At 52.5% G+C, this 13,459-nt stretch overlaps 2 protein-coding genes and 2 non-coding genes across 7 annotated transcripts in view; all 4 read right to left on the bottom strand.

Moving 5' to 3' along the window:
• The window catches only part of Agbl5 (ATP/GTP binding protein like 5), a 16,951-nt gene extending 16,785 nt beyond the window's left edge, over window positions 1-166 (bottom strand). For 2 of the 3 annotated variants that reach the window (XM_010604798.3, XM_010604799.3), the window contains exon 1: window positions 46-164. The gene's annotated coding sequence lies outside the window, so the exon portion shown is untranslated. Of the gene's footprint in view, window positions 1-45 lie in introns of all 3 variants that reach the window. The other variant, XM_010604800.3, reaches the window with a different exon arrangement.
• A 413-nt stretch (window positions 167-579) lies between these two features.
• Trnaa-agc lies at window positions 580-652 on the bottom strand. The gene has a single exon. It is a non-coding gene; the product is annotated as a tRNA-Ala (tRNA).
• A 305-nt stretch (window positions 653-957) lies between these two features.
• Window positions 958-1,047, bottom strand: Trnay-gua. The gene is given in 2 exon segments: window positions 958-993; window positions 1,011-1,047. It is a non-coding gene; the product is annotated as a tRNA-Tyr (tRNA).
• A 2,827-nt stretch (window positions 1,048-3,874) lies between these two features.
• Window positions 3,875-13,453, bottom strand: Tmem214 (transmembrane protein 214). 2 transcript variants are annotated; one of them, XM_010604801.3, is made up of 16 exons: window positions 12,557-13,453; window positions 11,871-12,021; window positions 11,527-11,661; window positions 11,264-11,346; window positions 10,736-10,841; window positions 10,547-10,628; window positions 10,190-10,291; window positions 9,699-9,840; window positions 9,279-9,370; window positions 8,954-9,002; window positions 8,676-8,789; window positions 8,115-8,232; window positions 7,460-7,556; window positions 7,101-7,269; window positions 6,855-7,000; window positions 3,875-6,676 (listed from the first exon to the last, which is right to left on the bottom strand). In XM_010604801.3, the coding sequence occupies exons 1-16, from the start codon at window positions 12,704-12,706 to the stop codon at window positions 6,550-6,552; spliced, it is 1,863 nt and encodes a 620-aa protein (XP_010603103.2). In that variant the 5' UTR covers window positions 12,707-13,453; the 3' UTR covers window positions 3,875-6,549. The 2 variants fall into 2 exon arrangements, with proteins under 2 accessions (XP_010603103.2, XP_033619082.1); XM_033763191.1 differs by having other exon boundaries at window positions 11,527-11,544.
• Between the last annotated feature and the right edge of the window lie 6 nt (window positions 13,454-13,459).

The following is a 13,459-nucleotide window of genomic DNA, read 5'->3' as shown; positions in this document are numbered from 1 at the left end:
GCTGCGAAAAGGGGGCGGGGCCGCGGTCCACGCAAAGCCCCTCACCTCTCTCTGGACCGGCGCTCCCGCTCCCTGTCCCGCTAGCGAGGCGGCACCTCGGGCCCCGGCACCCGGGTCCTCCTCCCAGGACCCAAACAAAACCCTAGCGCCGCGGTGCCGGGACCCCGCTCTGCCAGGAAACAAGAAGTCTGTCGTCTATTGGCCACGGCTGCAGCTGGCTACCCGCCCAATAAAGCGCGCTGCCATTGGTCAGCGCCGTTCTGCGCACGTTAGCGCTACCTGCGCCTCTGCCGTTGGGGTCTGGACCGCTGGACCACCGTCCCGCCACCCGCGCGCGCTCCGGCCGCGTCTCCCGCTAGGCCTCAGGGAGGAGGCCTTCTCACGGAGGCGGGAAAGGCCAAGCGGCCGAGCGGGACGCCGGGAAAGACACCTGCGAATAAAAGGAAGCCAGCCGTGTGAAGCGGGTCAACGCCCACCGAGCCCCTCACCGCGCTGTATAATGTCGAACCTCCTACCCCGCCTGAAGCAGGTCTCCTAGTCGCCGTTAGGTGCCCACTAGTGTGGCACGCAAAAGTTAAGTGGAGGATGCGGGCATCGATCCCGCTACCTCTCGCATGCTAAGCGAGCGCTCTACCATTTGAGCTAATCCCCCGGCCGTTGCTGGCTTGCTTCTCTTTGCCTTACGGGTTGTTCTGGACTGTCAGTTCAACCTCAATTCGGGCTGTTTAGTAGAGTACAGTGGGATCGCTGGAGAGATTTTGAAAAGCAGACATATAATGATACATAAACAATAAACCTCAGTTTGCGGCGTAAGTCGATGCAACTTGGCATCTGATGTACAAACACCTTATAGCGTATGCTGAACACCGTGCACCCGCGCAGCGTCGTTGCGCCCGCCCCTCCGGGATGACCCTTTTTCCCCAAAGGGTGTGGGGTAATGCTAAAAAGACAATGAAGTCCTTCGAGCCGGAATCGAACCAGCGACCTAAGGATTGCTACAGTGATGTCAGCTACAGTCCTCCGCTCTACCAACTGAGCTATCGAAGGCCTCGCTACCTACCTCTTTTGCTGATCTCTTCTAATGTTCACCAAGACCGCCCTTTTCCCCCGTTTGGAGAGATTTCGAAGCGCTTGTCACCCGCTCCGGTTTTCATACAAGGAAGCCCCGGAGCCCTACGGGCCTCACAAAGCAGAGGAAACCCGAGTCAGAAAGAAACAGGAGACACACTGCCCAAAGCCCCGTTCTCAGGGCGCAGGAGACTCGGGCATTGTGCTTCCTTGACGTTTCTTTGCGTTTTTACAAAATACTACCAACACCCAGTGACTGCGCACCCTCGGGGTCGCGAACGCGCTCCGCTCGGGGCCTGAGCTTCTGAGCTTCCGGTGGGCGCCGCTCTCCGACTCCTCCACCGCGGGATCCCGCCTGCGGCTCTCGCCCGGCTGCGAAACGCTTGCCTTCTTGGTGAGAGTATTATAAGCAGCTAAATTAGATAAAAAATAATAGACAGTCACAGAGGGACTGGGCTGTCAAGGAAGTCAGCAGAGAAATGAAGACATCAGAATTGTGGCTGGAAGCGCATCTGAAAGCCAGACCAGGTCTCAAAGATGCAAGGGCCAGGCCTACACGCCTCCCTACGCGGTAAGCAGTTAACTGGGATAATGCTCTAATTAGCGCCACCTCGTCCACGAAGTCCGCTCAGGTGGGTGACCAGAGCCTCTGGACCCCTTCCTTCCCCAAATGCCTTTGTTCTTTCCTTGTACCCCCGCTAAGTGACCCGCTTCCCTATTGGATCAATATAAGCTAAGCAGCTATACTCGAAATCCTATAGGTTGATTGCAGTTGCACCCACATTGTGACTTTGCTGTGTAAATTACCCCTGACAAAGGGCCGCCTCGGTGGTAACTCAGGACCCCTTCTGTCTCTTAGGAGCTATTCCCATTCCCCAATAAACCTTTCCTACCCTTAACCTCCCTTGTCCTTTGGAATTCATTCTTGGATTTCAGAGGACTAGAACTGGGCACATCTGATATCCTGCAGGTTGGGAGTTGTAATTTCTGCTATATCAGTGTGACCTTTTGTGTCTGATTTCTTTCACTTAACATAATGTTTTTGGGATTCATCCAAGTTGCAGCACGTTAGTACCTCATTCCTTTTTATGGCTGAATAATATTCCGCCACGCGGTTATGCTGTTATTAGTTTATCCATTAATCTATTGGCGGACATTTGGGCTCTTTCCATCTCTTGGCTGTTACAAAGAACACTTGTGTTCCAGTTTCTGTGTGGAACATATGTTAATTTCTCTGGTGCATACCAAGGAGTGGAATTTTGAATAACATAAAAAAATCTTTGATTTTTTTTTTTTTTTTTTTGTACCAGGGCTTGGACATCAGGACCTTGTGCTTGCAAGGCAGGCTCGGTGCCACTGAGCTAAATCTCCAGTCCAAAATCTTTGAGTGTTTTGAGGGACTGTCAAACACTTTTCCATGTGGCTGTATCATTTCAGATTCCTCTAGGAAGGCACAAGTGTTCCAATTTTGCCATATCCTTGCCAACACTAATTTTCCATTTAAAAATAATCATAGGCAATATTTCAATAAATTGAACTATTATTAACACCTTATGTCATTAAAGATATTTTGAAATTGCCACTTGAATAGCCATTTTCCATCTTTTGATTTCACAATTTATCAAAATGTTTTTTTTGACATTGTTTATATCCAAATTTTCAATATAAATATGCTACCATGAATGTTCTTAAGCCTACATCTTTCCCTTGTATTTGTTTACTTCTATAGAGTATATTTTAAAAGTGTAATTGCTTGGGCAAATAGCATGAGCATTTCAGCATTAATAAAAGTTGTCAAACCACTTCCCAGAAGCATACCAAATTCTGTCATAGCATTCACAGAGTATATTTTTACTTCAAAGAATCTATTAATATGATGGGCAAAAAAATGGCATTTTATTTGGGACTTGCACCTTGTGGGGGGGATGGAACCCAAGATCTTTGCTGACCTATCTCCCAGTCATTCGCACTGCTTTACCAATGCAGTGAATCTTTTTTAAGTGCATTGTTCATTTGCATTTCTTTTATGAATTATGTTTTTTATCTGTATTTTGTTTTGAGACAGGATCTCACTATGTAGTCCAGGCTGGCCTTGAACTTGAGGTTGTCCACCTGCCTCAGCCTCCAGAGTGATTACAGGTGTGCATCACCACGTCTCACCTCCCTGAGGATGCTTCTTATAGTTTAAGTCTAGGGCAACAAAACTGCACAGCCAGTATACACGGAATGCTGCTTAGGAAAAAGCAAGGCTCTTGGTTCCCTCAAGTCCCTTTGGGAACGACCCCGTGAAGCTTGGATAGTAAAAGGATGGGTCACTTTAAACATCCACTTAATCCCCCCCTGCTGGGTATGGTGGTGTATGATTCCAACACTCCACAGGCCAAGGCAGGATTGTGATTTTTGAGACCAGCCTGAGGTACACAGCAAGTTCAAGGCCAGGCTAGGGTATACAGCAAGACCCTGTCTACTCACACACATGCCCAACAATAGAAACAAAACAAATTCCGTTCAGTGTGATAAAACTTTAAAATGCTTAGAAGACTTTCAAGCATAGAAACATCTGACAGCTGGGGCATTCTGGAATAGGGCAGGGCAGGCATGCCTGTGGGAAATGGTCCTCCCTAGGGTGGTGGCACTTGGAGAACGTAGCAGCAGAGCACAGGTGTGAGCCCAGCAAGTTTCTATCTGCAGTACGGCGGGCTGTCCTGTTTTCTAAAACTGAAGGTGTGGACTGGGCAGAGAAAAACAGAGTACAGAAACTTGCTCTGAGACCTAAGAAAAACGGGGTGTTCAGAAACGAGTTGTGTTCTATTTTCAGCCCATTCAAGAGTTGCTAACTAGTAAGAGACACATACTCAAAAGTGCCCTTTAGTCTGATGTGTTATCTGTGGAACTCCAACTGTGAAGTTACCACTTCCAGATGTAGCTGTGAAGTGCCAGCTTCCTTCCAGCAACACCCTCAGCATAACAGTGCAGTCACCCCACCTGTCAGTACTGCTGGGATACACTCTGGGGTGCAGACTGCTTTAATTTTCAAGCTCAGCACAGACTCCTGTTTGTTGACAGCTCTGCAGAAACAAAGTTTCTGGAGGTCTGGCTTTACTTTAATGGACAGTGGGCACTGTGCTGGATTACTTTGATAGGAAAGTCTGGAGGTCAGAAAACAACTGAATAAAGCCAATTGAGGTGTCAGTGTCCCTGGGAGAGGCTGTGAAGACCTTGATTACTTAAGTTGGACCCAAGGATAGTAACTTAAAAGTTAAAGAACATAACATAAATCGTGTGCACACATTTGAAGCCAACCTAATATTCCTGGCATTCTCAGGATTGCTAGATTCAAAACTCAGCCCAGTAGCCTTGGACCCCTTGGACTTGTCACTTTGGGATGGAGCCTTATCATCTTACTCGTCCTGGGCTGTGCAAACTTGGGCTCACCTAGTCCCTTTCTCTTAATTTGCCCCAAATACAGGATAGTTACAAGGATTCACTGGGGAGAGCTCATCCTGTCTGTGCCCAAATGCTGAGAACAGAGGAAATGGAACCCATCCATCCTGGGACCCTTGGACATTCCAGCCTATCAGGCTTACAGTTGGCCTGGGCCAGGATGGACTTCTCCTTGGGAAGGACAGTCATTGGCCAACTGCCACTAGGAGAGCAAGGCATCTCCCGGCATGGGCTATTTACTTCCCCAGAGGGGAAAAGCATGAGATGCCAAGCTGGGCATGGTAGCACACACCATGGTGGTGGCACAGACCTTTTCTTTAATATTTGAGTACATTATGGAATTTTTCTGTTGTATTAGCAATTGAGCCTAGGGCCTTTTCACTGAGTTACATCCTTACCCCTATTTGTCCGAGACAGATCTCACTAAATTGTCCAGGCTAGGCTTGAATTACACTTGTAATTCCAGCACTGGGTGTGGCTGAGGCAGGAGTATTTCTAAATTTGAGGCCAGCCTGGGCTACACAGTTAGAGCTTGTCTCAAAATAAGGCATCAGATGCCAGTCTTCACAATCTCACTTTGGACCAAGGTTTCCATACTTGTTTCTTTATAACCTTGGTGCTGGAAATGGGGTATTCCCCAGGAGAGGGAAAGTGGTAACAGGCCACATCTCTGCTTATCGCTCTGGTTTTATGAGGGAGCCAGGTATCAGCCCATGGGCTACAGTGGCACCTGTGGCACTGCTTACATCAGAGACACTCCAGGGAAGAAACTTGGGGTGAGAACTGAAACAACAGCAGTTACTACTTCTGTCTCAATTCAAAATTAATGACAGGGTGCTAAGCCCTGCACTCATGTCTCTTGGTAGTTTTTACTTACTGCCTTATAAAGTGAACCAATTAATAAACTAAGGTCCAGCCAAGGGAAGGACACTACTAATCACTGGCCAAGGATTCTCAGAAGACTCCCAGTGCCTGCTTTTCCAATCATAAAACATTTAAGCTGCCAGGTGTGATGCGGCATGCCTGTAATCCCAGCACTTGGAAGGCTGAGGCAGAAAGGACCACCATGAGTCTGAGGCCAGCCTGGCCTACAAAGCTGAAGGCTAGCCTGGAACACATGGTAGACCCTGTCTCAAAAACCGAACAAAACACAACACTCAAACTATCTAGGCAAATCATGGAACACAAATCAGTTTTAAGTGATAATCGGGAGCAGAAGGGAGCCTGATTTTGAATGATGGATATGGATATGGATTTTCCGGGCCTAATGATCCCCAGGGGTGCTGCGGTCCACTCTGCTGTCCCATCCCATGGCTATGGGAATTGTACAAGGAAGCAGAGAGGAGAGCTAGGAATCCAATCTGTGCCCTTTATTCCACTCAGACCCCCCACCCCAGCCCTGACTCCGGGCCCCAGCAGGCTGATGGGAGGCTCTGGTGGCCTGAGGCACAGTGACGAGCTGTGCTCTCCAAGTGGATGGCGGAGTGGGTAGTGGAGACGTCAGAGCCTTCCTGAGGGCAAAGGAGAGCTGAAGCAGGCATCTAATGGAGGGGGACAGCGAGGACCCTGCAGCACCTGTCCTGGGTGTTTGAGGTAACACATTTCCACTCGGCCCCACGTCTACACCCAGGCAGAAGGGTAGAGGGAAAGCTGCCATTGGCCACTGTCATGCTGGATCCTTCTGGAGGTCCCTTCCTTTTTCTGCTGTGGCTAAATTTATGACCAAGAATAAGGAGGCTGAAAAGTATGCTGTCTCATCGTTTTGGAGATGAGCTGCTGGGACGAGACAGAAGGAAGTGGAGAGGAGGCAAAAGAGGACTTGAGAGGCCGCCAGCCTAGCACTCAGGCTGGGGCTGTGCACCTGGGCCTGAGAAGGAGCCAGTGGCCTTTGGGTGGGAGGCCCAGACCTCTGGCCAACTGCCCACTCACAACTGAGAGAGAGATGGAACTCAGGTACCAAAGCAACAGAGCTGCACCCTCTATCCCCCAGCCTCAGCCAGCCTGCCTAAGACAGGGACCGGTGCCCGGCAGCAGGGCCTATTGCTGGGATATCATGGTGAGTGCCCAGTCCAAGAAAGCCACTGTGACGTCCTGTAGGCAGAGCCAGGTCCAGCGGGCAGCCTTGCTGAGCTGTGTCTTCATGCAATCCCAGGTCACCTCACCTCTGGGAGAAAAGCAGAACATTTTAAAGGGAGGGCTGTGTGTGCAAGGTGGCAGCATGGACCCACAAGCCTCACCCAAAGGGGCCAGGGATGGGTGAGACTGAACACAAAGCCTGGCCAGGGGACAGGGAGTGAGGCCACAGAGATCCACTGTGCCAGCGCCCTGGGGGAAGGCCTTACCTGCACGCCTCATGGCAGTGCTCCTGGGCCCAGGCCAGGGACTCAAGCAGCAGGTGCCATGCTGGCAGCAGCACACTGTGGTGCAGAAGCAGGAGCAGGTCCCTCAGGTAATGCAGCAGCTGGTGCAGAGCATCAGGGAGCTGCACCTGCAGGTAGACCACAGGGGATGGCTGGGTCAGGGTGCCTGGGCCCCCGGGATTCCATCGGCTGGAGACCAGCCCTTTTCCGACTCAGCTTCCAGCTTACCCTCTGAGAGACACTAGCAAGGCTGTCACTGAACCAGGCCAGGTGGGAGGCACAGTGGGTAGAGAGGAAGCTGACCGTGGAACTGATGTAGGCCCAGGCCAGTTGTAAGCTGGGCGACACCACAGTAAGCAGGTAGGAGCCGCAGGCTGGCAATGTCTCTTCTAACCAGCTGTAGAGGTCAGAGGGGAGAAGGCAGGGCTCTGAGCTTTCTCTAGCCAGCTTGGCTACCAAAGAGCCAGGAAAGTGAGGCCATGGGGAAGGACAACCACAAGCACTTCCCAGTGACTGCCAATGTCTGCACCACCCTGCACCCCAAGGCTTTGCTCTCAGCCTTCCTCTCCTGCCTGGGGGCGGCTTACCTGTAGCCCTGCAAGCCAGAGTAGTAGAGCTTGGCACACACTTGCTGGCCAGCAGGCAAGAGACCAGACGACAGAAGCACCCGGCCGGCGAGGGAGGCTGAGTAAGGAGGCTCTGATGAGCTGGGGCAAGGGTGCAGACTCGGGAGACAGACATGCAGGTTCCCGGGAGACAGGGCGGAGGGCAGAAGTGTATGCGCTCATGGATCACAGAGCCAGCTTGGTGTGTCCACAGCAGGCTCAGGAGAGGCACGCGGGCCTAAGGGGCTGAATGCCTCCTCCTGGCCAGGTAAGCAGGACGAACAGGACACAAGGTGGAGTCCTGGACTTGGGTGCTGGGAAGCTTCCAGTTCTGAGTCTACCCTCTGCTTACTAGCTGTGACCTTATGCTAACTGCACAGTCTTTCTGAGCCTCCAGTGCTCTGGGAGGCAACACTTCCTTGCATGGTATCATGTATATGTAAGCACTTCTATGCTACAAAGTTAACAGTCCAATCTGTGGGTCATATGCGACCTGTGGATAGAAGAGCCTATCTCAACAGGATTTATTCTGTGGCCCTGAGAACTCAGCATTATGAACATGAGTACTGGGGATGCAGGTTATACCTAGCTCTGTGCCCCCTATTCTGCTCCCTGCATGGCTGCCATCACTGCTTACCCTGGAAGGAGCCATGTGACCAGAAGTCGTGGCACAGGAGTCCCACAGCAAAGACAGGCAGCAACAACAGCAGCCAGGTCCAGAGCGGCCGGGGGCCCCGGGCCTGCTGCAGCAAGTGCTGGTTGGAAAGGGAAGAGTTGTGCTCAGAGGGGCCCAGTGGTGTACACCTGCAATCTTGGCACTCTGGGAGACCGAGGCAGGAGGATTCCAAATCTGAGACCACCTTGGCTCTCAAGTGATTCAGAGAGACTGTCTCAAAGTAAAAGTCTTTTAAAAAGGGACACGGATGCAGCAAAGGACCTGGCTTCAATCCTCCATGCTGGGGGATGGGGGCTGACTGGACCTGCCATGGTGAGCCCTGGCAGGGAGGTGCGACACAGTGGTCAGAAGAGAGAGGGAGGCTTGAGCCAGGCCTTCCAGGGAGCAGGCCGAGCCTGCACACCAATGCTGAGGCAGAGGGGGCTCCACACGCAGGTAGGGCAGGGCTGTGACCCTGGCCCAAGCCGGAAGTGCAAGACAGATGCAGGATCCCATACAGGTTACAGAGGCCAGGTGCCTCACCTTGCAAGCTGTGTCACAGGTGGCCACTTGCTGGGTGCTCCCGCTGCCCCTCTTCAGCAGCTCCTGGTTGGTAAGCTTGAAGGACTGAATGGTTTCTTGCAAAGACATCTGCATCTGTAGGACACCAAAAGCTGGGTTAAGAACACGAGACCAGGAATCCAGAGCCTCCGCCCTGCTTCATTTCCATACCAAGCTCACAGGGAAAGGAGGACAGAGGCTGAGGGGCAGGAGCCCAGAGCCTGGCCAAGGCCCAGCCTGCCTGTCCTCCAGCTCCTCACCTTCTTGGGGATCTGCTCCCAGGACCTGAGCAGGTGCTCCAGCAGCAGGCTGTGGGGAAGCACAGCCCTCCATCAGGCAACCTGCTTACTCGACCCTCCTGCTCTCCTGCCCCGCTCCTGCTCTCCTCCACCAGCCTGGCGCTCTCTACCCCTGCCCCCAGAGACCCTGTAGGCAATGTTCCCACTGAAGCTGAGAGGCTTGAGACCACAGAAGAGCCACCAAGGTTCCCTCTGCTTCCAGGACAGGGACGGCCAGCCTCAGGCTGGGACAGAGGAGCTGCTCTGTCTGTGTAGCGCAGAGGCTGGTGACCCTACCCCAACTTGCCTGGACTGTGACAGGTGCTTGGGGTACAGCTGCCTCCAGGCATTGGTGCTGAGGGGATCCACAGTTAGGCATTGGGTAAGGCTGCCCAGGAGCTGCTCAGGGAACAGGAGAGACTGCTGGGGGCTTGGTGCTGGAGGAGAGGGCAAATACAGAGGCCACCAGGGCAACCATTCACCCCAAGGGCAGAGAAATAGCATCAGGACCTGAAAGCTGAGAGGCTGCCAAGCGGGAGGGGCTCTGAGTTAAGAATGTCAGCTCTAGGACCACAAGTCCATGAGAGTGACAGGGCACCAGAGGCCCCGAGGCCTGCATGTACTGCCCTTCAGGCCTCGCTCCTGAGGGCAGAGCAGCAGTGAGCAGGGCAGGGTGCTATGAGAGAGCTAAGTGGGGGCCAGGGAAAGTCTGCCACCAGTTCCTCACCTCTTTCTTCATCTCAGAGGGACAGCGAGGGGTGACTCTGGACAGGAAGGAAGGGAAGTAGATGTGTAGGGTGGATTCTGGCTTTGCTCCAAATGCCAGTATCTTCAGTCTGGGATAGACCTGACACAGCTGCTCCTGCAGGCTGGGGAGGGATGAAGAGACCTGTACTGGCTGTGCCTGGAGTTGCACCTCCAAACTTTTTCCTGCCTCAGGGCCAAAGCCCTGCCTCATGGGAGAGTCCCTGAGGGCCTCTTGATGGCTCTCTTTTAACTGAGAGGCCTCTCAGGAAATCTGATGAGAGTTATGTAACTTCTCCTTAAGAAAATATCCACATGCCAATCACACTCAAGAATTCATATACATCAAGGGTCCACTGAAACCCATCTGGAACTTCTAAGTTGCAATCCAGATCCAGGTGGCGGGGTGGGACAGGGGAATACAGTGCCTGGATCAGTGCCTGAGCTTGCAGGTGCGCTCTGGATCAGTCTTACCTGGGTGTCAGGGAATTGTTGGGCATATAGGCGAAATCCAGGAGTGGGAATAAGTCCTTGGGGCCAATCATGCCGAAGCCCTTGGTAAGGTTGGGGTGCATCCTGTGGAAGGAAGAAACAGGCTTGCTGGAGATCCGCACCCAGGCCAGCTGTTTTGGCCATGAACCCAGCCAAGCCCACATATAGGAAAGAGAATATAAACACTACTCAACCCTCCAGCCATTGATGGGTTCCTCCCCTTCCTTCCTCACCAGCACATTCAGAGGTGGGAGGAGCTGGTCCTGATTTTCCCTTTTTGCCGAAACAGCCTCGTGTGGACACCCTGGGCCTTCCCCTTGCTGTCCCCCCATTACTCACTGGAGCAGCCGATCCAGGTATGCGATGGCAAAGGAAGACAGAGACTTGATGCCCAGCACAGGCAGCATGATCCCTAGCCACACTGCAGAGACAGAAGCCAGGGAGGAAGCCTTAGGCCTGACTGCAAGGGACGTCAAAGGGGAGTGTCCCGGATCTGGGATGGTTCCCTTATTCCCACTTCCTTAGTACCTTTCAGTCCCTCGGTGAGGCTGGCAAAACCTGCTTGCCCCACAGCCCACAAGATGGTCAGGCACTTTGCTGGTCGGTTCTGATGGGACCTCAACAGTTCCAGGAACTGAGGAGACAAGTGGGGAGGACAGGCCGGGATAGGGCAAAGCTCTGGAGCACCTTAGAGCCAAGTGGGAAGAGTGACATCAAGTGGGAGAGGAGGGGTAGGCTGAGTGGCAGTGGGGCACGATGGCAGCATGGCGCAGTCATTCAGAGCAGGGTGTCACTCCACTCCAGCACCTACTGGCGGATCACCCCTAGGAAACTATGAAGCCCCATTGTGGCCCAGTCTTTCCACAGACAAAATGGGAACAGGAGTCCATGCCTCACATATATCCAAAGCAGACGCACAGCAAGAGCTAACAGTGTTATGTAGAATTTCTGGTGTTAAGTCTTCTACCTTCCCATGACTGGGCCCAGCCAATGTAGATTCTTCCCAGCCTCCCCAGTCCTAGTTGTGGGGTCCACACCATTGCATTCATGGCTTACTTTGCCCAGGTTTGTGGTGACAATCTTGGGCTTGTCCTGCAGAATGGCCTGGATACAGATGCGGTAACCGTGTAGTGACTCCCCTAAAGAAATTCATGTTCTCAGACCTATTCACACTACTTGGCATCCCAAACCCGCTGTTTCCTTTTATGGCAACTGTGAACCTAGAACCCAGCCATTGAGTCCTAACCTCTTCTTCCCTTTCCAGATAATATTGAGATTAGCACATTTCTAAGACCTTATTCTCCACCAGCTCCTCTTACCTGATGTCTTATCTAGCTCTTGTAGCATGGTGAACAGACAATGGTCAAAAAAGAGCTCCAGAGATACTGCTGCCTTCGTCAGGAGCCCTCGGATGATCCCATGAAGCTCCCGGCTCACCAGACTGTAGGGATAATCTGGGGCCATTGGCCTCCACATGAGCCTAGCACCAGGTACCCCTGCCTATCTGAATGGAGGCAGAGGTTCCTGCATTAAGACTGGCATCCTCCCTCTCCCAAGGAAGTCCCAGGCCCATGTAAACCAGGACAGTGAGAAGCATAGGAACAAACACCCCTTTTACAATTTCCATGACCTTATTTGAGCTGAGGGAGGTGGGAAGACTAACCATGAGGATGGTGGCTGAGCGTGGGTTCGCTCCGAGGAGCCTGGAGCTTGTAGTTGAGATAGCTGGCCAGGTCCTTCAACCACACGGAGGGGTTTCCAGTGAACACGCTCTGGCTCTTGTCCAGTTCCTTCTGCAGAGCCGCCACATCCAGCTGCCAGAGACACACCTCTGTGGTGAGTTGTGAGCAACCGGAAGGGAAAGCGGGTAGGTGTGGGGAAACAGCTGAACAAGCGGTGGTAGAAGAAGTAAGGCTTTCTGTTTTTAAGGAAAGTATGTAGAAAGGAACACTGCATCCAGACCTTGCGAAAGTTAAGAACAGGACAGCTGAGAATGCTGTTCTCTTGGGCCTATGTTTGTAGGACCATCACATGTTCAAAAGGAAAAAAACAAAGGAGAAGAATGATGAAAGATCACTGCTTCTGAGGGACAGGGAACCATAACCAGCTTTTCTGTCCCCTCCCTCATGTCCCTGGATCGTCCACACTTTCTTCTTGATAATGTGTTTCCCTAGACATTTTCTATTCCCATTCTCTAAATGCAAACATTCTGCTCTGCTGCTGTTTCCACCTTTTCCTGATCTTTTCAACCAAAGCGTTGCAGATCCCATAGGTCCCTCAGCTGTCTCTCCCCCCACCTCATCTTCTAAGCCCCTGATCTTCCTATGCCTCAAGTCTAGGTACACTCACTGCTTTCAGGGCCTCCTCCAGGCTGCGGAAGCAGCCCTGCTTCTGACTGTGGCTGGTAAGGGTTGCCACCTTCTTTGGTTGCTTCTTATTTGCTGGCTTCTTAGGCTCCAGAGCAGGAGGTGGAACCTGTTCCTTATTTTGTCGCTTCATGATTTTTTCAAAGCCCCGCTCATAAAGGGTGCTTGTGGTCTGGATTGGAGCTAGGGTAAAGACAGGTAGAGAAAGAGGGCTATCCTTAAGTCACCAAGGTCTCACAGGAATAGTGGGCCAAATAGGCTGGCTTTGAACTCCCAGTGATCCTCCTGGCTCTGCTTCCCCAGTGCTGGGATCACAGGCACGTGTCACACCATTCCTGGTTCAAAGCCCCTTCCTGTAGGCTATTTAGGAGCAGGGCAGGGAGTTCTCAAGGTGGCTGCTTTCAGTCATCACAGGGCCAGTCCATGGCTCTTGCACAGGGACAGGGCAGTTATTTCACAAATCAAAAAATGTGGGAACTAACAGAGTGTGGATACAGAGGACTGGCTTCTTTGGTGCATGGCTATCAGTCTGGGAGGACAGGTTTTTGTTTTTTTTTTGTCCCCCCACATTGAAGTGACAACTCTATAATCAACAAGTGGCCAGCTTTCACCCTTCCCCGGGAGACTGAGGGCACAGCTGCCACCAAGACGAACTCCTGGTGGACCTGAGCACGGCGGGCCATTTCTCCCAGGGCTGCGCCTCCTGCCCGTCCCTCCCCGACCTGCTGGTGACTTAAGGACTGGACGCTGCGGGATCCAGCACGCCTCAGCTCTGCGCTCAGGGCCCTGCCCGAGTCCGGATGGTGCCGGGACAGGTGGGACGGCCGAGCGCCGCGGCCTGAGCAGCCGGAGTCCAGCGCTGCAGTCCCTTCCGACACGCGACGTC

Source organism: Fukomys damarensis, unplaced genomic scaffold, assembly GCF_012274545.1.
Source record: "Fukomys damarensis isolate Sample0158 unplaced genomic scaffold, DMR_v1.0_HiC HiC_scaffold_2, whole genome shotgun sequence".
NCBI classification, from domain to species: domain Eukaryota; kingdom Metazoa; phylum Chordata; class Mammalia; order Rodentia; family Bathyergidae; genus Fukomys; species Fukomys damarensis.
The sequence above is the reverse complement of the archived record's forward strand: the minus strand, read 5'-3'. Positions and strand labels throughout refer to the sequence as shown.

What these genes read in the sequence shown, in the direction of transcription:
- Tmem214 (XM_010604801.3), bottom strand. Translation starts at nt 12,706, where the DNA reads ATGAAGCGACAAAATAAGGAACAGGTTCCACCTCCTGCTCTGGAGCCT. An exon ending in GTCACATGGCTCCTTCCAGG is followed by an intron (nt 7,557 to 8,114) that starts GTAAGCAGTGAT and finishes CTCCTTACTCAG; the next exon opens with CCTCCCTCGCCGGCCGGGTG. An exon ending in TTGCTAGTGTCTCTCAGAGG is followed by an intron (nt 7,001 to 7,100) that starts GTAAGCTGGAAG and finishes GTCTACCTGCAG; the next exon opens with GTGCAGCTCCCTGATGCTCT.